Source organism: Micropterus dolomieu, linkage group LG01 (assembly GCF_021292245.1).
Source record: "Micropterus dolomieu isolate WLL.071019.BEF.003 ecotype Adirondacks linkage group LG01, ASM2129224v1, whole genome shotgun sequence".
NCBI classification, from domain to species: Eukaryota; Metazoa; Chordata; class Actinopteri; order Centrarchiformes; family Centrarchidae; genus Micropterus; species Micropterus dolomieu.
In genome coordinates this window covers 41,857,394-41,881,077 of record NC_060150.1, presented here as the reverse complement: position 1 = coordinate 41,881,077, position 23,684 = coordinate 41,857,394, and the positions used below count along the sequence as shown (strand labels likewise).

General features: G+C 39.7%; 1 protein-coding gene across 1 annotated transcript in view; it reads left to right on the top strand.

Annotated features, from left to right (window-relative positions):
- The window catches only part of gpr158a (G protein-coupled receptor 158a), a 70,372-nt gene that overhangs the window by 39,140 nt on the left and 7,548 nt on the right, over positions 1–23,684 (top strand). The window contains exons 5-7 of the mRNA XM_046054363.1: positions 901–969; positions 16,830–16,939; positions 18,251–18,489. Of these exons, the coding sequence (XP_045910319.1) occupies positions 901–969; positions 16,830–16,939; positions 18,251–18,489 (418 nt within the window). The remainder of the gene's footprint in view (positions 1–900; positions 970–16,829; positions 16,940–18,250; positions 18,490–23,684) is intronic.

Sequence of the window (23,684 nt, the reverse complement as noted above, 5' to 3'; positions counted from 1 at the left end):
GTTTAAACCTCTTGCAATCTGAGGGGCATTTTAAGAGTTAGAACAGCCATATATCCATTCTGTAGAAAGGAAAACTTTATATTTTAATTCAAGATTTTGGACATTGTTAGAACATTTTTTCCCCCAAAACATAAATTATCTTCTATCCTTTAAAAAAAGACTATAATCTATTTTCCTTTCAGACTATGGTTGTATTAATATTTCAAATGGGACTTTCTGCATAGTATCTTGTACATTAGTGAAAAGGAATATTAAAGCTGCTGTAATACATATTTTAAATAAATAATGGATCAAATGACTACGTGTAATGTAAGAAGAGTTGTTCGTAGTGACAAATCTACAGAGAATAATCATCCGATTCTGCAGCTGCCGTCAGCTTTACATACTTTTTCTGATTCTTGTTGTTTTTGTTTTACTGGTTTGATTCATTCTCACAGCTCTGAGTAGCTTCATTCAGCTGTTTTCAGTGAAAATACTTTGATAAACACTCTGTATGCAACCTTCTTAGCATCAAATGACTTACATTTACCAAGTGGCCAAAAACACGACTTCAAATTAATGCTGATGTTGCCCCATTTATTATTTATTAATATGTATTTTTTCAATTTCCCTATGTTGCTTTTAAACTTTTTTATATTTCCCTGTTGCTTTTATGTTTTATGTAAAGCACTTTGAATTACCTTATTGTTGAAATGTGCTATACAAATAAACTTGCCTTGCCATGTTTGCTGGATGTGTAAATGAGTAACTGTTTGCTAACACGTAACCCACCTTAATAACTTTATGAGAAAATAGTATGTCAATGTTATGTTTACAGCTGGTTGCACAGATTTATGCAGGTTTAAATATGTGATGCATGAATGAGAAGTTTAATAATTGGTGTATTTTTCTTTTTGGCAGAGTATCAGAGCATCAGGTCTAGTCCTACTGGAGGCCATCCTGTGTGGAGCTGTGCTTCTCTACTTTCCGGTAAGCCAGGGACACTTGCCAGTTTGTGTGTACATGTGTGTGTGTGTGTGTGCACATACAGGTTTGCATCCTTTCATGTGCTCATTTCTTGATGTGTTTGCTGATAATCCTCATGTCGTGCTCCCTTGAGCTGAAAGCAAAAATCTTCTCCTTGACTGAAGGTTGGCATTCAGTTTGACCTTCAGTTCATACCGCCGCTTGTTCATCTAAAAGAAAAATCAGTGCTCAGAACAAAGTTGCAGCGGTACAGAGCGGGACCGTTTGCCTTGTCAGATAATAAACCTCAGTCCATAAATCATATTCTGGTGTTCTTTTGACTGCCGCATGGAGCTGTGATAAGCAGGGTTTTCACAGCCAAGGTGTGCGTGTGATTAAACGGGACCGGCAGAGACAAACATCCCAGGGCTTGTTGGTGACCCCCTGCTAACTGTACACAGAGCTGGCCAACGAACCCAGCAGCCTGTCAACACTACCATCTGTTGACCAGCCACTCACGCTGCTTCGGACAGACTGCACTCATTTAGACCTTCACACAGAATAAACTCCATTAAAATGTATTTGAGTTTAACCTTTCGAGACTTTTTATTCTTAATCCGTATTCTGGCCATGTTTGATCTTGCATTTTCCCAGTTTTTCCATGAAACTGATCACTTAAATTAAATTAACATATACTCATTCTTAACACTCAGACCCCTTTAGAGATGTTCAACTTAAATGAAACAATTTTTTAGAGCTTGAAGGTTTGCTCACTTCATTGTGTATGTAATTTTTCAAGCAAAAATCTCTAATTTACGCTGGTTAAGGCTTGTCAAATGTGAGTATTTGATACGTTTGTTTGATATATATTGCAGTAAACTAAATATGTTTTGGTTTTGAACTGTCGGTAAGATAAAAAAAGCTATTTGAATATGTCATCTTGGGCTTTGAAAAATTATAAAAGCATTTATTTACAGTTTTCTTACGTTTTATCGACAAAGCTATTTATAAAGGAGATAATTGTCACATCAACCAATAATTAAAATAATCATTAATATTAGACCCATTTTTAACACAAACTTTTCAAGGATTTATTACACTGTTGGACTGCCAGAATGCTTTGAAGTATAGGAGACATATTTTTAAGGTGTCAGCTCTCTACCGTGCGTTGTACCTGGATTATTTTTACAGCATGACGTTGTTTTTGAAAATGACCACAATAAGCAAAAAGAAAAGAATCTAACTGACCAATATAATATATATTAGGCTACATCTTTATTCTACACTAATAAAACTTTTCAAACTAGTTGTTGATATTGTCCTGCAGGCAGAACAGTGGGAAGTAAAAGGTAATGTGTAAGCAAAGGAAACTTCAAAGTATTGTCCAAAGCTTGTGTAGGTCCTATTATAGAGCAAACAAGCAATGAAAACAGCATTTTTGATTTTCACTTTTTGCAGTGGTTTTTTAGTGTTTTCTTTGGATCCATATCTGCCTTGTTGGTACTGCTATTAAGGAATACATAGCTCAAACAACTGAAAATAGGTACTGGTTACTGTGAGCTTTATGTTAGACTGAGACTCTTTCTTCATTTAATTGGATGAATATACAATGTTATAGATCTAAAAAATGTGGAGACAACAAAGTCACATTATTTTCCAACTTCTGAAGCACCTCATTATTCGTGCAGATGACCAGACTCTGTCCAACACCCACATACCATTGATTTACATGAATCTACAATTATTTCCTCCTCTTGGGTGCATGGGGCATTGGCTAATTGCAATTTAGTTGCAATCATGTGGAGCTATATGCTTAGCGAAGCAATGCAGAGTAAATGTAATTAAAACCAAGTGATTTAGAGCTGGCTAATCAATGCAATTTGCTGCGACAAGGTCCTGGAAAGTAATAATGTTTGAAACTTGCAGAGTGTTGAAAGCAAGATGGGAGTCAGGTTATTGGTTAGTAGATGAATGAATAGTAGCTGATAATCCTGTATCCGGCTGGAGTTGAGATGGCAGCGAATGCTAAAAATAGATTGCTTGTAAAAAGGTTCTACAAAGGGAACTTAACTTTGTAACTCACTCTAGAAATCCTGCCTTTGTTCCAGTGCTTACAATGTAGTGAAATTCTGTCAGATTATTCTGTACTGTTATGCCGAAATGGTCACTGTGAACACGACTTTGATAAAATATCTCGGGCCCAATCATGTGAAAACAGCATCTTTCTGCATGGCTCTGTGCTGCACGCTATATTGATCTCCACCCTGATGCATTTCCATGTCTCCGCTGCAAATTCCACATGAGCCGCGGCTGTGAGGGTGAGACGCATCACTCCTAATCTAAATATAGATTCAGAAATATTTCGCTGCCGTCGCCGCTGCTGCTGCTGCTGCTGCTTCTGCTTCTATTTTAAATAATTCCTCTGTTATTAAGCAGCAGGAGATACATCTTATCCTGCTCCCATGGCATTTGGCTTTGTGGAGTAATGCAATTCTTTCACCCCTTTTTTCGCTCTCGAATGTGTCACATGCAATAACTTCAGCCCCCCTCCTATGAAATGAAAGGGGAGGAACAGGGAGTGCAGAAGGAGAGAGGCAAAATTATGGCTGTGCCAAAGCCGGTTATTTCCATCTGGCTGTGGAGATGAGAGAGGGGGAGAGCGGACACGCATTTGTGATTCACAATGTGATCCCTGGATTAGCTTGCCAGCCCTGCGTTTGTCTCTTTGCTGCTTTTTATTGACGCTGCTGGGGAGGCTTAGATTTGAGTAAAGTAACCGAGTTTGGATTTCTATTTGTTTTGTTTTTTTCAGATGCCTCCATCTCCTCCAGTCAAGGCAGCAATACATTCAGACAGGAGTAATGAATCAGAGGCGTTGCACCTGGTCTCATCTGGTCAAAAGGCACTCTGATAGGTGCTTCACAAATAATGGGGAAAATACAAAAAGCCAATTAATTAAATGTGATTTTGCTCATCATAACAATATTTTTAGAATCTTATTGTCCAAACTGGAGATCATGTGTAAAACAAAAGCTTGCAGAAGAGATAATAGAATGAAAAGAAATCAACAGTACATCCTTTTGTTCCGCATTTCACTCTCTAATCCTAGTTGGTAACTCTGGTTTATCTTTTGTCACTTGGTTTCTGGATGAATCTTAACTGCTCTCACTGTTGTTATCCCCCAGAAAGTTACTTAACTTCATGCAAACATACCATGTTGGATTTATTTTCCTTTTGCTACTTTCTACCCATCTGTGTGTGCACCAGTGCAGGCTGCCCGAGAGACAGCACCAGCACATGTCACGCCACCTGATCACTGGTTAATCAGACTTTCCATTAGATTCTCCTGTGATCGATTGGTTTATGAGTTTCTGTGGTTCTCTTCTGTGTCTGTGCAGCTATGTGCATTTTAACTCCTTCTGTTTATTCCATATAATCCTTCTTTTTATATGAATTACTGATTGTTTCAAGAGCAATAACAACAATTTGAGAGGACGACTTCATATTTGCAGCATCTTGTCTAGCAGTTGCATTGCATTGTGGTCTTTTGAGGCTACTGTTGGTTAAAAAAAGAAGGTAGATAAAACTTCAATATTAAAAATTATTTTCCGTGTGATTCCATGCTATTATCTCAATATTAAGGATGTTAAATGAAACTGAACTACATTTACCTAGGGGTATTTGGCAACAAGTCTTCCAACACATAGACAATTTGTTAGCGCCTTTCTAAACAACCCATATGAAGGTTTTCTTCCTTCCAAAACCATTACAAATCTCATGATAAAAACAGATTAATATCACAGTTTTCTGACCTGCCACCTGCCTCGGTTTTCGGCCGAATTGCCACCTCAGCCCAACTCAGGGCTTTGCCGTGCATGGCAGTCAGTGCTTCACAGCACATCAGGGGGCTAATGAGAAACAGTATGGCCAAGGGATAATGTGTCCTGACCTGACAGGCCATGAAACACAGTCTGCCAGCAAGTTCTCTCCCTTGCTCTGCTCTGCCTTCCATCCAAGCTGTTCTGACACTTTCAATCTGACTTAAGTGAGTCTGGGGGGTTGCTGTTTGCATTTCCAACCCTCCCTTCATACCCTGCTTCCCTTCTTACTTCTGCAAAGTGCTGTTGAGTCTCCCAAAACATACGGCCGCTAAGTTGAAGTTGAGGATGCACTGCTGCAGCTGGAGAGTTCCTTCTATCCACATGAGCAGAGAGACAAAAAGTATGAGAGACTGGATAAAGAAAGATAGCATCGACACATGTAGGCATGCTCCTTCTCTGATATGTCCCTTTGTGCACAAGCAAGATGGGAATATCTCTCAGGATCTAACTGGTGATGAGAAGGGAAGGGAATTGTGGGAGGCGAGCGGCAGCCAGCTCTGGTCTTGACTGTGCAGAGGCCGATCTGGATGTAATTTACACTCGGCCCACCTCAGGGAGAAGTAGGAGAAGAAGAAACCATTACCTCCCTCCAAAAAGCTGCCCTTCCCATGTGGCAGTGAGTGTCGGCTTTCATATAAAAATGGATCCATTGCTATTACAACACCCCACCTCTCCTCTGCTCCCACCGATGCGTCCTCCCACTCGCTCATACCGAAGGCGTTTTTATAGATTATAAAAAAAGAATGAGCAGGAGAAGATGACCAGAAAAAGCAGGGCATGGACGGAGCGGATGACTGTCAAGATTTCATGTCAAAACATTAAAAGTAGCACGAGAGCTTTGTTGTGACAGAATGATTCCCGAGGCTGCACCAGCCTATTCTCTACTCAGATGGAGACAGACACAATAAATGGCTTAAAGTCATTTTTCTCCCCATTTAGCTGGTAGCAGTTTCCAAAGAAACTGTGATAACAAAATTCAGCACCGTCTGTTCTCCTGACTGCAACTGGCTAACGTATTTGTCATTTTTAAATCTAGAAACTGATTTGCTAATGACTGATGACTAATATATGATATTTTATTTAGGCATTTTCATTGCAGTAAGTGCTCCATTAGTGTGAGGTTGCTCTCCTAGCCGTCATAGCTGCCAGCCTAATTTTAAATTTCTACTTACAAAGGCATTTCAACCATTTCAGTCACACCATCAGCATCTTTACTTTTTCATTACTAAATTCTGACCAACAATAAACAAGTTATAATTTGCAACTGTGGTTCTGTGATTTCTGTGTGAAGAAAGTATCAGATCCTTACTTCATCTATAGAGGACAGAAAAACTACATTTACCTTGCAATGAACACTACAGACTGCTACCGGATTGCTCTGCTATTATGATAAAAAAGTTGATATAAGTTACTCTTTAGGTATAATCTCCCAACCCTACTGTGAGTGAAGTGAAGAGAATGAGAGTCTATAGGAAAACACACCACAGTCTGGTATTTTTCCTTTATACTGAGTGCGGTAAACTCATTTCACGGCATTGAGGGAGAGGTCTGACAGCCTATGTGATCGATACCCTGTAGGACCCTGACCTTCATGGGAACAGAGGATCAATCCCGGAAGCTTTCAACCTCTGTACCTCCCCTCCTGCACACACCCATTTGCATTTTTAATTGCCTACACATTACAAGTTAATTACACACTGCTGCTTTTGGGTGATTTTTGTTGTGAACTACATTAGTCTAATAAAAGAATCCACCTACTTGCTTTTTTAAAATTTTATTTGTTGAATATCTCCTGTTTGTCCTACAGCGAGAGCTAATTATCTAAAGCGGTCTAGCACTAAATTATTTGTGTATGCTCTGTGGTGCATCCATTTGGGCGTCATATTTTGGTCGTGGGTGTGTTACTGTTCTCACATAAAGCCTTTGGGGACTGCAGACTGCCACAGTTTGTTTTCATGACATGAAAGTTAGGCACTTACACTAGCTGTGTTTATATTTATGGGGTAAATCCGGCTATTATTACCTATACTCCAGTTAAGGCCATATTTAAGGTCTGCGCTGTCTAGGTTTTACAGTGTCACCTACGTCTAAATGCAAAACCTTTTCTGAGTATCCACAAGGCAAACACTTTCGCCTTCTCAAAGGCATTCATGGGGAACACATGGAAGTAGTTGAGAAAAGAGGGCTTGAGAGAGAAGTTAGCTGTTAGCTGTTTATTTCACAATAAAGGGTGAACAAGCTTATGGTGAGATGCAGCAGGCAAGGGTCACAAACACATGAGCAGTCCAAAACCCATAAGGCAAAGATATCCAGAAAGCACAGGCAATAAGAAAAGTGAAGCACACACACAATAAATACACAAGAGAGTAGCAAATAACAAGACACAGGTGAAACTCATTAGTGCAGGGCAGACAATCAAACAGGCGGGAAAACACACAAAGGAAGGAAGAAAAGTTACACAAGACACATGAGAAGGAATGCTTTCAAAATAAAATAGATGTAGTGTGTGCTTTCTAAGGCGTAAAACACATTCTTCAAATTCTTTTAACTGAAGTTGAAATCATAATCAATTAAATGTACCCACTCAGCTCAGTACACTAAGCCAGGTTTTACTGCTACAGCCTAACTTGATGTGGGAGGACCAGAAGCTTATGGTGAATAATGTTAGCAAACATTAATTGAATATTGCTGGATAAATGTTGTTACCTTGTCAATTTGTTTCTGATTGTGTTGCTGTTATACTACATTATACAGTAGTTAGGGCACATTAACGTGTTATTATCGCGTTAAGGCACGTTATTGTATCGCACGTTAATGGAGGTTAAAGGAGGGTAGAGATGTTGAGGGAGGCTTCGGACGCTGGATGCAGCGTGTGGGAGAAGTAGATAAACAAAAGCAAGACAAGCAATCAAATGCCATAGTTAAGTGGAGAGCTACACACTGCATGCTGATTAGTGGTGGGGAAGATGTCGGTCTTAGAAACGTTCTTAAAATCATAATGTAGTTGCTTGGTCCCACGGGTTTTCTCTGGTAAACAGAAAATAATGCAGGTTGCTCTGCGCTCCTCAGGTGAAGACAGGGAGACAGGCGCTCTATGGAGAACAACCATGGCAACGGCTTCTGTGCACTAAACAGCTGTAGCCTATTCACCTTAAGTTAAAATTATAGGCTAAGTAACTCTACCTGATAGGCCTTCATCTAGTTTGGCTGTGTGGGCGGCACAGTGGTCCAGTGGATAGCACTGTGGCCGCACAGGAAAAAGGTTGTGAGTTTAAACCCCAGTTGCCCCGGCAACGGGTTTGTGGAGTTTACATGTCCTCCCCATGTCTGCGTGGGTTTCCTCCGGGTGCTCCAGTTTCTCCACCACCAAAAACACGTTAGGTTCTCCAGTGCTGACCAGACACTGGTAAAGATCTGGAGTTGGTCCCGTGTGCGTAAAGTACCCTGACCCTGTAAAGGTACTAATTCACTATTCAATTTTGCGCGTAACTATGTGATTAATCGCGATTAAAAATTTTAATCGTTGCCCAGCACTAGTTATAATATATACCTTTATTTTGAAATTGCCACTTGTGGCTGCTGTTCAGCTAAAGTTGTATCGTCTCACTTTAAGCTGCATCTACACGCCTTCAGTATTTCACGTTTATCACAATGACAGAGTTTCAGTTTCTCCCTCAAATTTTCACAGAGGCTACTTTAAAAACCAAGAACACCTCATTCATACAAGACTAAATATGGCGCTTGTTCAAAAAATACCTTTTTTACCAAATGAAAAATAATTGATTTCCTGATAAAGTGAGCGAGTCAAGCAATTCATACGTCATTTAAAATTAGACAAGCATAAAAATGTGATTTGATGCTGCTATTTACAAAAATCATAGCCCAGGCACTACCCCCTTGATTAAACCAACACCATTAGACTACAGAAAAGGGCCACAAGATTCTTCATCACTTGTCTCACCCTCTTCCTCCCTTATTTTAAAAGATTAATAGAACAGGACAACCAGGTTCTCCATCAGCTCATACCCAGAGACTGTTCATGTGCTGTTATTATTCCTGTCCAAGACACTGTAAGGGTACGGTATGTATCGTAGCTGGTTTGTGATAATGCTTGGTTTAATTTTTTGTTATTACTACATCATTGTTTGCAATGTTTTAAATTATGGACATTAGTTAAGCTGTTGTGTAAGATGTAATGGTGCAACAGAGTTTTGAGTTTAGTATGAAATTAACTTGTTACAATTCTCCGTTCGGCTGTTGCGACAGGCTGCTGCCCCACTTTGTCTCCTCAGTGTTTCTACAGTATAAAAGGTAAAAATAAGGAGAGGAGATTGTCCATTTCCTAAATGGACAGAATAAACACATAACTCAAAACAAAAGTAGAAAATCAGCTTCAATGAGTGCGACAGGAGAGATGAACACAGAGGTAGCCAACTTCACAACAGCTCCCTGGGAAGCTGCTGCTCGCACCACAGCTGGCTGGCTTGCGTCACCATCGTATCAACAGGGACACTCTCTAGCGGGTAACCAACCCACTGAATGTCAGTGTGCAGCCAGCTGGTGGGTGCTGAAATGAGAGATGATTAGGAATGAAAGATAACTGCAAATTAAGTGACTGAGTGTTGATTGAATGAGTAATTGGGTGAGCTTGTGAATCTTGCTCTTGTTATGTTTGTCTGTTCTCTTAGCCTCCCATCACTCCTCATTTTACCACTGATCATTGTCAAATATCCTAATAGATTAGAAAAACACACTAGTTGAAAATATAGTTTTATTGCAGGGACCGTCTTCTCTTTCTGTCTTGCCTATAATATGTTCAGTTGATAAGACCAGGGCCGCCCACAAGGGGGGGAAAAGAGGAAAGCATTCAGGGGCCCAGCTGCTAGGGGGGCCCATGCAGTCCGACACTAATGATGTTAATTTTAAATAAAAGCAAAGATAACCAAATTTAATTTTGAGCCAAAAAGAAAACATTACTTATAAAAATAACAATAAATTAATTTTTTTAAATGTTGGTTTAGTAAAATATAGCCTGTTTCATAATGTAAACTCCGTCTCCTGAAAATGGTATGAGTAATATTTGTTGTACGCAACGTCAAAACAAAACAAGTGCACTGCATGCCATGCATGTGTTTATGTAGGAGATAGAGAGAGAGCACAGCACGCGTTGACATGACTAAAGCAGATTTCTGGAGGGCCCATTTACTGTACCTTTTCAGGGGCCCAGTCATTTCTGTGGGCAGGCCTGGTTAAGACATTAATGTTGTGGTCAGAGAGGCTGCCCTTTATCCACACTATCACATGTTCAAACCCCCCAACAACAGCTGTCATCGTCCAAAAAACAAAACACTGATTACCCACCTGCTTAGTCACTGTCCTGAAAGTCACTTTTGATTAGAGCATTAGCGAAGCCCCAATTTTTGTTATAACATCTGCTGTCAGGTTAATATCTCTTTCACAACAGACCATGGTCATCCTCAATAAAAGAAAACGTCAACTAATGCATTATGTAATGCCTGTTTATAGAACTTGGGATGGAGAGAACTTTAATAGTTATGGAGGATGTAGTTTATGGTGCTGTTGAATTGTGTTTTATATACAGTCCATGGTTTGCATTATACTGACAGGTGTTTCTGTTATTTTGTCCACCCTATCTATATCAATGAGGGTAGGCTAAATAACAGAAATACCTTTCTCTTAATAACTGAAGATCATAACCTTCATGAAGGCGAGATTCATTGCAGCTCTGTTCTATTAGACTGTATTAGTGATTATGATGCACTGTTGGTTTTTGGAAACTTCTCTAATATAATTAAATACTGATAAGTACCCATAAGTGTTTGAGCAATGGGATGATTTTAAATATTTTATATAGGGTTTTAAGATAGGGTAGCAATGTTGCAGTGGATAAGACACATGCCTCTGTTGTGGGAGACCCGGTTTTGAGTCCCACTGTGACATCCACCAATGTGTCCCTGAGCAAGACACTTAACCCCTAGTTGCTCCAGAGGCCTGTGACCTCTGAAATATGTAGAAATTGTAAGTCGCCTTGGATAAATGCTTCAGCTAAATGACTAATTATAATTTTACTTGCAAGAGTGTTGTTGCTTTACTGGTGCTTGCTTGCTGCACTTACAAGTAGATTCCTGTGGTTAAAGCTCAAACCATCATATTTGCATTCAGCCTTTGCCTCAAATCAAAGCAAAACTTAATTTACTAAAGGAGTAGTTTGACATTTTTGGAAATATGTTTATTTCCTTGCTGAGAGTTTGGTGAGAAGATTGATACCACTTACATGTCTCTAAGGTAAATATAAAGCTACAGACAGCAGCTGAAACTCTTAGGTTAGCATGAAGACTGTAGGTAAACAAAGGTAAGGACAAAGGTAACCAAAATCTGCCTATGACCGCCTCTGAACTTTAACTCTAATAGCTTATTTAGTAATGATGAATATTTAATGTTATAGAGACAGGCTTTAAATATATATGTAACTAATTAAATATGAAAAAAATACAGTATTTGCTTGAAACAAATACATAATATTGGATTCAACTTTTAGATGAGAAAATATTATATACTGATGGACATAATTGCTGCCTCCTCTCCTAAAGTTATAAAGTATTAGTGAGCTTTAGAAGTGCTGGTAGGTGGATTTTCTTCCTTTACCCAGCCAGCTAACTTCCGTTCATTTTCTGCAAACATTTGGTCTAAATTTCCTCTCCTTAATAAATAATAAGGGGGAAAGTCCTGAGTAGAAGGATGGATATGAATAATTTCCTATCAATAAAAAACTAAAGCCATGGAGGAGTGCTTCCATCAGCCAGTTAGCCACCGCACACTCCTTCAAATGTGCCACTGTGCACTTCTGCAACTTAAAAAATCATTCATCTGCCTATGGAAGCTAAATATTAAGCTTCTCAGGTGTGCGTCTGCATAACACACTGTTCTGTTTTGTAGCTTCCACATGACAAGGCTTCGTTTGGAGGGCAGATGCAGAACCAGGTTGCGTTAAGTCAGGTGTCTGGGGAGCCTTGAGACCAGGCCGGCAGATGAACGTCTTCATCAGGGAAGACATCAGCTGGGACATGTTCACCCGCCTGCCTGATACTAAAATATAAATCTAGATATTTCCTAAAAATATCCCCAGTACCATTTATGAAATCTATGCCATCTGAGCAGAGGGACACCTTAAAGAACTTCACTGAAACTGTAGCCCTTTTCTTAAAAGATACCCATCACTGATCTGATATTGTTGAAATGTAGATTAATCATCACATTTAAAACGTTGGCCACTAAGAGGGCTGCCAGATGTTGGCAACGCTCACTCAGCATTTCTAGAAGCCTTTACTCACGTAGATGAGACAAATGAGAGGGAGGGGGGATTTGAAGAGTAGTAAGTGTGTTGATATTGATGTGCATTAGATAGGAATACAGCACCCCGATCCTCTCAATGCCTTCACACACACACTTGCATGCACCTACACACATGCGTTTGTGAATAACACCCGATCCCTTTCCTTTCCCACAGCGCTGAATCTAAGATTCCCAGCACTTAGCATTGATTATTAATGGCAGGTTTCAAAAGAGAATCTGATCTCACTCTTTATGCACACTGGCGATAAGAGAAACCTGTCGGAGGTTGAGGGCCAGTCTCTTCCCAGAAACCCTAACGATGGAAAGTGCATGGCTTGTATAATGAATTTCTGCTCAGCACTGTGTGGTCATGGGGTCATGGCAATGTTTGAGGACAATGACTACGCTTGTTTTTGCCCTAAAATGAGTATTGACATTGGTCCAAGCATCAGGGAGGACACTGGGGGATGAGGATATACCTTATTGTATCAGATGAACTGGGGATAGGTGAGAGTCCAGGGGGAATTGATTTTTGGTTTTGTGTTTCAGTGAGCACTAGAAGTAAATTTGAGCCTCATAATACTCTGTAATATTTTTTAAGTGATTATCAGAAACTTCAGTGTTTGGTTTGAGCTCCATGAAAACCAAGCATATTTGGCATTTTTTGTCACCTGTCCCAAGAGGTAAACACTTCAGTTTGCATAATTCAGGCAAACCCAAATCACAGCGTAAAGGCTGCCTGAAAATGCTTTTCTCCAAGCGAGCTGCTGAGTAGTTTGTTGAAAGTGACAGTGTGTCTTTGTTACCAACACATTCTCACTCCAAACTTGTCACATATGGATGCTTGGTCAAGACTTAACATAATTTGTGGACGTTTAGGGCTCCGCGGTCAAGTAAGCAACAATACATTTGCAATGTCTAGTAAAAAAGGTACTTAATTAGAAAGTTAATTTATTTATTTACTAGTTCTTAATGTTGTGAAACGGCACAATTTGGTTAGGTTTAGGCAACAAAGGTTACGGTTAAGAAAAGATCATGGTTTGGCTTGAAATAACAATATTACATACATGACTAAACATACATAAGTAAAGTAACATTACTTGCGTTACTCATAAAAACATTCACTGTTGACTTTTTGCTTCACACGGGGAATGAACACCGGTCTCCTGGTTGAAAGTCTGGTTTCTGGCCCACCCGTCCACTTATACCACCTTCTTACTCATTTTCTTTTTTTAAAAGATACTTTTGGGGCATTTTGCCTTTTTGGTCTCCTGGTTGAAAGTCTGGTTTCTGGCCCACCTGTCCACCTACACCACCTTCTTACTCATTTTCTTTTTTAAAAGATACTTTTGGGGCATTTTGCCTTTTTTTGATAGATAGGACAGTGGATAGCAACAGGAATATGTTAATAATGTTAAGGAGTTTCTCAACCACTTCTGGTCCCATAATTCTCATTTCAGCTCTTGCTGAGTTGCTGAAATGTGTCAAGTGTTCATTTAAATCTGACTTACTTTGTATTGTGCTTTCAATAATTCTTAAAAGATAAATATATATATATATGTATGTATGTATATATATATATATATATCAGAAATCTACATAGAAATCTTCCATCACCCCATAAGTTTTAGAAGACCCCATGTGGGCTTCCAGTCCCCACTTGAAATGTAACTCCTTGACGTAAAATACAGATGTTAACATCTGATTGCATGACTCTTTTCAGTCACAGCCATACTTTGAGCCTAATGCCAATGTCAGCATAGCTGCTGTACATGCTCACAATGGCAACGCTAAGATGCTGAGGTTTAATAACGTTTACAATGTTCAACATCTTAGCTTATCGTGTTGATATGACGTGATAACATTTGCCAGAGAAGTGCTAAAATATTGGGACACTCAATGGCGGGAGAGGACAAGTCAGGGAATCACCAAAGTTCATCCTGAGAGGATAAGAGTCTCTGAACCAAATTCAATTGGCAATCCATTTTGAAACATTTCACTCTGAAGCAAAAATATCAACCGTACGCTTGCAGTGGAGTTAAAATCAGGGGATCACCAAAGTCTTTAGGATTCATCCTCAGTGGACCATGAATTTCATAGAAATCGATCCAATCTATATGGTTCAGTCTGGAACATAGTGGCGGACAGACAGAATTTTTTGTAATTACCAACTTTACTGTCACAGTTTGGTCAGCTTTTAGCAAATGTGAACCTTACACAACTATCTCGAAAGCTTTTCCATTGTGGTTTTGAGCAGTGAAAAGGAACAGTAGGGGAGATCACACCATAAAAAGAGAAGCTTAAACTGCTAAATGAGTTAAAAAGTTGTTTTTTTTATGACAACTCATTCAGATCAGTTGGAGTCGGCCCTCGAGGGAGCAGTGGTGCTGATAACACCTCCCCGCCTCTATCTCATCACAAACAACACCAGCCTTAAACTGGCACGTGACAGAGATCCAGCTTCTGTTTTGTAGTTTTTCTAAAAAGGATTCGTGAGCTGTGTTTTCCCCCGGTGCATTTTTACTCATCTTCCTGTGCCCTCTTGTGTCCCTGTGGACCTAAACGTGCGTCAGCAAGTTGCTCAGTGTCTGCCCAGCCTGTTATCTCTTCATTGGCTCCTGTGCCTCTCCTCGTTATTAAAAAATAAAGAAGCATTGTTATTTTCATATTTTCTTTAATCTCACTCGTAAAGGTGAGATTTGGTGTCGATAGTTTAAAATGTAGTTTCAGGCTATTCCATCCAGCCTAGAATGAAATTTAGCACGAAACACCCTGTATGCATTTAAGATTAACAACTGAGCGCTCATCTATTCATTATTTGCTCTGTGTCACGTTCCCTTTGCAAAGCTGAGTCAACTGGAGCAAGCTTTGTTTGAGTCAGAAGTTTGTGTGTTTGGCCGGCCAGCCTCTGTGAGCAGATGAGGATGTGGGCCACCCTTCTTCCCATGGGGTCCTCCGTGTCCCCTGACTGACTCAAACCTAGTGAGCAAAAATATCCACATGCCTGTGTCTTCTCCGCAGCCTGAGGGAACGTTATAATGCCTTGGCTAATCCGATTAACATTAACAATTCCGCAGGGGAAATCGCTGCACATCTGCAGCAGACAGATAATTATGTTGCCTCAGATGTTTCTTCCCTTTTTGTTTTGTCGCTTTGGAAGACCATCGGTCTGTTTTTTTTTTTGTCGGCTTGGATGGGCACCGTTTCAGTGTGTTTCTAGGTCTTTGTAGCGAACATGGGTGGATGCCCTCCTCCTTGTCTCAAGGGCAAGCTTTGCATGATGTTAGCAGGCTCAGATGGATTTTTTGAGTAATGCCAAGGATGGTTGTAAAATGACAGTTCTTGAATGTTTTCTTTGATGTATTGCTTGTGAAAATGACTCTACAATAGGGTTTTACCACCATTAATATTATTAGTAGTTGTAGTTATAGCAGTACTGCAAGTAGAATTAGAAGTACTACTCACAGTATTTACAGTAAATATTGTAAAACGTGTCTTTCTAAGCCTTTCATCCATTAAATCTTACCTCGAAGGCACCATACTGTACATATGTAAAAATGCTTTATTCTTGTATTATGCAAGGACTTGAAACACCATTGCAGTGTGAGTTTAGCAGACATGCAGTGAGGTACAGTAAGTTAATTTGAGGGTATAGCTCACCGCGTGCATATTAAGAGTAAAGACAGATTCTCTAAACTGAAACCCTGGCAGATGATTTACGACTCCACTACATGTTTATAGTTGACATACTACCCTGTTTTCAACCATATCAGCCAGCCCTAGGGGATGGGAAATGAAAGCGTCAGTTAGGTGCAGGTCTCCTTTGTCAGCATTTCATCCTTGTTGTGACAGGAAACCATATTGTGCCTCTGACTTTCAGTGTTTATTGTTTTATTCTAGCATAGTTGGCCAAATTTTCAGTTGAACTCCAGCCAACCAGCAGTGTTATCGCCCTAACTTTTTGAACAAGACAGGGTTGGCATCATATTTGAATATAATGTACTGACTGAAACTTAATGTAAAGTACTTAGTTAAAGAGGTTATGCTTTTTGGCTTTTTCCTCTCCTTTTTTCAGTTACATATCTTTTTTGTGGCTGTAATAGGTTTGCAAAGTGAAAAAGCCCAAACAGCTCGTTTGTAGTCCAGCCTTTTCCCTTTGATCCCTGTGACGACACAGGGATCAAAATGCACGTCATATAACGCTCGCCAAGCGGCTGGTCCGACACGCCCTCAAAAACACCGGTGAAAAAACACTGAGCTGCAGCACACACTTCTCCTCTCCCTTCCAAACACTAGCTACCCTGCAGGCGGTCAATGGACATAAAGTTGTAAATGTTATGTAGAGACAGAGCTCAGTCACAACTTTATGTAGTAATACAGAAAGCTAAACTATGTGAGCTCTATGTGTGCACTTCCCAGATGTTAAAAGAGGACACCAGGAACAAACCAACATTTAAAGACGTTTAGATTATTAGAGACGTTAAGAGAGCACAATGAGGCAGCAACTTGCCACGACTTTGTATTTAATTTTCACAGGCCCCATTATCATCTGCATGGAAAACACTCACAGTTAGGAGCTCTCTTGCTTATTTCCTACTTTCTTTGTATACACAATCTATGTTATTTTAAACTTCTTCTGTCCTCCTGCAGGTTGGGATCCTCTATTTCCAGCCGAGCGTTTTCCGCTGCATCCTGCTGCGATGGGTTCGACTGCTGGGTTTTGCTACCGTCTATGGGACACTGACTCTTAAGTTGTACAGGTAATGCACACACATTACACACGTCTACACAAAAACCATTTGTCCAACATAGTCATCCATCGGATTACACTGACTTCCTTAAGTTCAATCACACTGCGTCTTACATCTTAATTCCTTGTAAAAGTAAGAGCCTTATGAAGTGTTTCTTGGCTAACTCGTCACCAGACTACACTGCCGTACATGTTTAGGGGTGGATTCATAGCCCCATTAAATGGAAGAGGGAAAGCCAAGTAAAAGTAATTAAGAAATCACGGGGTGCTTTGGTCCCAAATTATCTCTCTATATATTGAATGATGGTTGGCAAGAGACAAACCAAGACACAAATGTGTGTGTGTGAGATCTGAGGAAGGGAAAGGACTGCCGGAGGACACAGGGAGGGAGAGATGCGAGGGTGGTTATCCAGTACTGAATAGCTGATAATGAGACAAGGGGTCTGCTGTATTTCAAGTAATGCACTTGAAATTGTTCATCTGTGGAGCTTTTTTTGTCAGGTGAATCTGTCAAAAAGGCCTAATGAAGATGCTGATTAAGAGGATGTGGCTCATGTGAGCGTGAGCCAGGTTAATCCTTAGAGGTGCGAGTTAACATATTGCACAGATCAATTTTTGATGGGGGCCTCGTTAGTGGGGAGCGCAGTGGACACTTCATCAATGTGCGTGAAGGGCAGAGCCTAAGAATAGCAATGGCTGTTCTTGGGCTTAGGTTATGTGTTTGAGCTCAATTTAATTCCTGTTGCACGGCCTTTTTTAATTTAAAGCTACATAATGTTGTGTAGAAATGGACTGAATAATGATGCATAACAGAGATGAAGACTTCTGCTGTGTTGCATTATATCCAACCTAAAGAAAAAAGAAGACATCAAAAACAGCTATAGGACATGTTTCCTGTACTTGAAACACAAATCAGTAGCAAAAGGTCCTAGTCAGAAAAACATATACAGTACATGGGTCATTTTAAAGGTTTGGGTTACTGTTTGCTGTAAAGAAACACAATACACGAGAATGCACTGCAACCGCAAGAAAAGTTGAGTGCTTTTACTTGACACAGGAACTTTCCCTTTCCCGCAAGCACTTGGTTTTAGCTGTCATCCCATTTACCTACACATAGTGACCGCAGCAGGTTACAGCTCAGACTGAAGACTAAAGATTCTGCGACGTGTAAGACAAGCAGGCCTCAAGCAGAAGTAAGGGTGACATTTTTCCCTAATTGATGCTGTCCTTACAGTTGAAATGATTCTGCCACAATCTATAATAATGACCATATTATTTTTTATACTGTTCTTAAAGTGAGCGTCTCATTATGCCCCCACAGGGTGCTGAAGGTGTTCCTGTCCCGTACAGCTCAGAGAATCCCCTATATGACCAGCTGGCGAGTGTTGCGTCTGCTGGGCATCATCCTGCTCATCGTCTGCTGGTTCCTGGTGGCTTGGACATCTGCCGTCTGTCAGAACCCGGACAGGAAGTTGGCTCTGATCGACGTGGGCTACACTCCAGACGGGCTGCAGTTCAGCATGTGCCTGCTGGATCGCTGGGACTACATGATGGCTGTCGGTAAGCCCTGCTACTGCCCTTTGCTTCTTTAGGGTGTTGTGAATAGATTTATAGACACTGAACGCTGTCAGGGAAGGGGGGGTGGGGTGGGGAAACACGGGTTATTTGAGGTATTTATGGCAGGAAATCAAGAAGTAATTTGTCAGGTGTGATAGCATTTGGAGTTCAAAGAGAGTGAGAGAGACAAGAAAAGAGTGAGCGAGTGAGCAGGAGTTGGATGAGTAGGACAGTTTGCCTTCATCTACATTTGGCAATGCTCTTATGTTTCCCAAAAGTAGACATTAATCCTCTCCACCGGCGCTACACTTTTGGATGTTTGCCTGTGTTGTGTGTGGAGGAGATGGCAACCAGCAGCAGATCAAAGATGCTCAGAGGGGGAACAGCATCTCGCGTTGAGGAAATTTACATGCTGTTTTACGCCTGCTGACTCAGGCTTCATAAAAGAGACCCGTGGTCCTTTTTGACTTCTGGGAAAACAGATGGACCCCCAGCAGAGCCTACATGCTGTGATACTGTATACTGAAGGCACAGTTTCATTATGTTTATTAGGAAGCAAAAATAGGCTGGAAGGAGGGAGGTTGCGAGTCAGTCAGGTCATAAATTACACACACACACACACACCACACACACACACACAGCCAATAAATCTTTCTGGTTTAGAAATTCGCACCTGCATACACTCGCTGTCAGTGGTCTGAAAAAAGCCAGTTTCAAACCAGTAAGCGTTTATGCACAGCAAAACTGCAGTTTCAGCGTGGCAACGATGTGTGCATTTCATCTATAATATTATATTCCATTTAATTACATTTCTCTCATATTCTTGCTGACCCTCCAGCCTTTTTTATGCCACGGCCATTTAGTATATGTACCGTGACTTTCTCACTTTCTTGGTAAAGTGATTTTTGTCTGTAATCGAATCCTTTATGTCTTATTTTCATATAAGTGAAAAATAATTAGCACAACTTTTTTGTAAGCCACCATAAGGACTATGTTGGATGAGGATATACACCAGCCATAGACGTTTTTCACAACCTGGTACACAAGAAATTGTTCCTATTAAAAACAAACAAACAAAATGGATCTACTAAGTTTTAGTCAATTATTTATTAGCTCTTAATGAAGCCAATAATTGCAATTTATAACCCCTTTTAAAGGCTATCTAATTAAAAATTATCAGTATTTATGTACTGACTTTTGGCATATATATAGTATATAATTATATATATGTTATACTATATTAGTGATAGACCAATTGATTGGGCCGATATCTGGCATTTTGGCATGGGCCGATATATCATCCTAATTAACAGCGGATCTAATCAAACCATTACTGGCAGTGTTAATCTACAGAATAACTTAAATATAAACAATCCATCTAAAACAACATATTACTGAGATAACCATGCGTATTAGATTGTAATCTGCATGGAATTATTGAATCATACATGAGTTTTCTTTGTTTTGATATAATTTTTTTCAGCCACCGGCCACCCTGCTCTCTAAATATCAACATCGGCCATTGAAAAACTCATATTGGTCAACCACTGCTATACTCTATATTATTAGAAGAAGAAGATCATGTTTTAGGGCTCAAATATAAGCAGAAATTACTTGACTGGGGGGCGTAGGAGCGACTTTGAACCTGGGGAGGGGGGCTGAAATGCTAGGGGGGTTCAGAGGCATGAAGAGGAATAAAGCACTTAAATGCTCATTTCTAATGACTTTTGAAAACAGATACCGGACACAAGTTTCTTAAAAAGTGGCCCAGGAGTTTGTCCCTGGTCAGCCCACTCTCCAAACAAAGCATTTGTCGGGGGCTCTGGGGCATTTATTCCTGTATTCTTGAGAATTTTATGCAAGTAGAGTATTTAACTAAATGAGCCTTTAAAACACCTGTTTAACTCTCCTATAGTAAAGAAATAAACTCAGCTGAGCCCTTGAATACAATAAATAAATAAATAAATAAGCCATATCTCCATGAATCTTACCATAAACTGGTGCTTTGGCCTGTGCTGGCTTTGACTCTGTTCTGCTCTTGCCCTCATCTCTGCTGTCTGTCTCATGTTCACCATCCCAGAGGAAAAGTCTTTTGCTCAGAATGGTCTTTTCTTTAACTCTTGAGAAAACCACTAAGATCTCAATAGTATATATTTTGAGATCACTCTAATCTGAATTGTTGCTCCTAATGAGATGAGATGAGATGAGATGAGATGAAGAGAGATTGAGGTTTTGAGACTTGGGTAAGACAAATGGATACTGAATTGAGATTACAATAGGAGATTGGAAGTCCCAGATAAGATCTCATCATTGTCTCTTTTTGAGATCACTCCAATCTGAATTGTTGCTCCTAAAACCCCTTAGGAGAAAAGGATGAGGTGAAGAGAGATTGAGGTTTTGAGATTTAGGTAAGAAAAATGGATACTGAATTGAGATTACAATAGGATAAAATTAAAGTAACAGATGAGATCTCATCATTGTATCTTTTTGAGTTCATTGACGTCTTGCTTATTGCTCCTAAAAAGCAGTTGGGAGCTCTGGGGAGATGTTCATGAGCTTGATTGTCTTACATTGCTGTCTATGCCTGAACCATGCTGGAGGCCCTGAGCTGGATTTTGACCCCACTTCTGCTGTTCATATCAATATTGAAGGACTGGTCTTTAAATAGAGTAAACTTTTCGTTTACTTAAAAGAGGAGAAATACCATATCCACAATTAAAGTCCTCAAAATTCTACTCAAGTAAAAGGTATAAAAGTATTCCATAGTGAATGTACTTAAGTATCAAAAGTAAAAGTGCTCATTCTGTATGACAGATACATGTTGTATCTCAGTTCTTGCGTGCATTCGGTCCTTAATGAATTAATCTCTAAACATCATGTCAAAGTATTGGGTGTTCCAGTTATGCTGGCTGTGACTTTAACCAATTGGAAAACATGTGCATTATTTTCAATGTCAAAATTTATTTTATTTTTCTCATTAACTTGTACAGATAATTAACAATAAATACAGTAAGGATTTGAAATTAAGGGGAATAAAAGTACAAACCCCCATAAAAAGAAAATACTCAACATTTGACGTAAGTAAAGTACATCAGTAAAATAACACAGACAAAAAATATCTTGGAACTTTTTTTCTGATCCACATTCCAATATGAGAAAACTGAGACTAGCTGAGTTTTCTTTGAGCTCTTTCTCTGATCTCATGGTCCAATGTTCAGGAGACTTTAATTAGACTTATTTAAGATCAGTTGGAGATCTCTTGTTTTGACAGACATAAATGGGATTTTATATGGTGGTTTCTCCTGAGATGAACTTGAGAAGTGGGAGAAAAGGCCTTTGGTCTCACCTTGGTATTAAAAGCAGCTCATTTGTGTCTAGGAGAAAACAAGGAAACAACTATGAGATCTCATCTTGGATTTTGCTTTCCTATGGGATGTCAGCACTAGTACTGGTGCCGCTGGTCAGTGACGGGTAGAGTATTCCCATAAAAAGTTAGAGGAAAAGATTACAAACCTACTCAAGTAAAAGTGTAATAACATATTTCATCTGCTGTTCATCTGGTCAGAAACAGCTGCAACATGATTATTTCTAGGGAATGCAGTTTGCTTTGCTGGTTGATTATCTTTAGCTATTTCTGTTTAAAACAATTATTTTCCTTTTTAAATCTCTATGAAGGTGTTGATAAGATCACTTTAAAATATGAACTTGCTGCCTAGACACTATTGTTGCATGTGTCTTTTTTTATGGACATGTAGCGAACCAAACCACTTGCTTTGCAATAGCACAAGAAGCCAATACAATCTGATTACTCCTAAAGCGTCTAAATAATCTTCACAACGCAAACAATTATTGTGGCAGTAACACTAAATATCCATCAAAAGAAAGCGATGTTCTTTTCAACAACAGGATATAGGATACTGTTAATATATCAGAATCAATCTATCATCTAACTTATGTTACAGTGTAAAGTCTACGTTTGCTCTGCAGAGAGTAAATACGTGTTTAATACGCTGTTAATGGAAAGTGAAAGTATTTATTTGCCAGCTTGTTAAAGAACGACGCAGGCTGCTTTCCAACACGGCTACCAGTGCCAACAATAAAGCCTTAAACTGAAAAAACATTTGCCTGATTTTCTAAATGTTTGCATCTGGCCAGATCTGTGACTGTGACAAGCGCCCGACCAGCGCTTTATGTTGCCTTCCAGTTGACATGGGAAGTCAGAATTTCCGAGGTCAAAGGTCAAAATTTCAAAAGGAACGCCCACTTAAGTCGGAATCCCGACTTCGTGATCCAAGATGTCTGTCGGGGTTTCAACAGTTAGTGAAAGCTGTAGTTTATACTGTTGATTAACACTTCTGTGTACATGTGACTCATATAAATGTTCGTACACAAAGTGCTGTCTGTGGACGTGTTGCTACAGTGTTTAGTGTGAGTAAATACCGCACAATGCATTTTTTTAATCAACCGGCGTATCAATAGCTAACCTGACTAGTTGTAAACAAACAACTGGCCGAGCGACGTTTTCCAACTTGTTAACTGGAACGCCGTCAACTCAGGTGTGACGTCATTCCCAGCTCCGACCTCCCGCGTAACTGCGCGCACACAGCCTGGATCATTTCGGTTAATGAAGCAAATGCAGATTACAGAAGTTATGAAGGTATGAATGGAAAATGTAGCGTTCTAAAAAAAAGTAGATTACTGGCCTACAGAAAATACTGGAGTAAAAAGTACAGTTTTAAAAAAGGAACAAAAGGTGCCAATTACTTTTGTTATTTTATTTATTTATTTAGCCAATTTGCATAATTTGTAAGAAGTTACTACCCACCCTGCAGGAGGAGTCCTCACTGCTGTCTTCAGGTAGGCTATAAGTAACAGCAGAACAAAAGAAACATAATATTGAGGCACTTTCTCCCTTAACTTTTCAGCACCACCTTTGCCTTGTGTCATGTTTTCTATAGGCCTACATGATTTTTGTCTGCGTTTCAACCATTTAATCATGTCTGATGCGGAGTGTGTGATTGATTAATTGATTGATTAGTCATTCAAACCGCCTCGACTATGAGCCAACTCAGAAAAAAGTGGGGGGTACAAAACATAGATTTTGAAATGTATAATGGCTCCTACGCGTATGGACTAGATGAAGAAAGTGGCACTGTGGGTTGACCGGGGATTTCCTTGATGCATTAAGGTGAAATCAG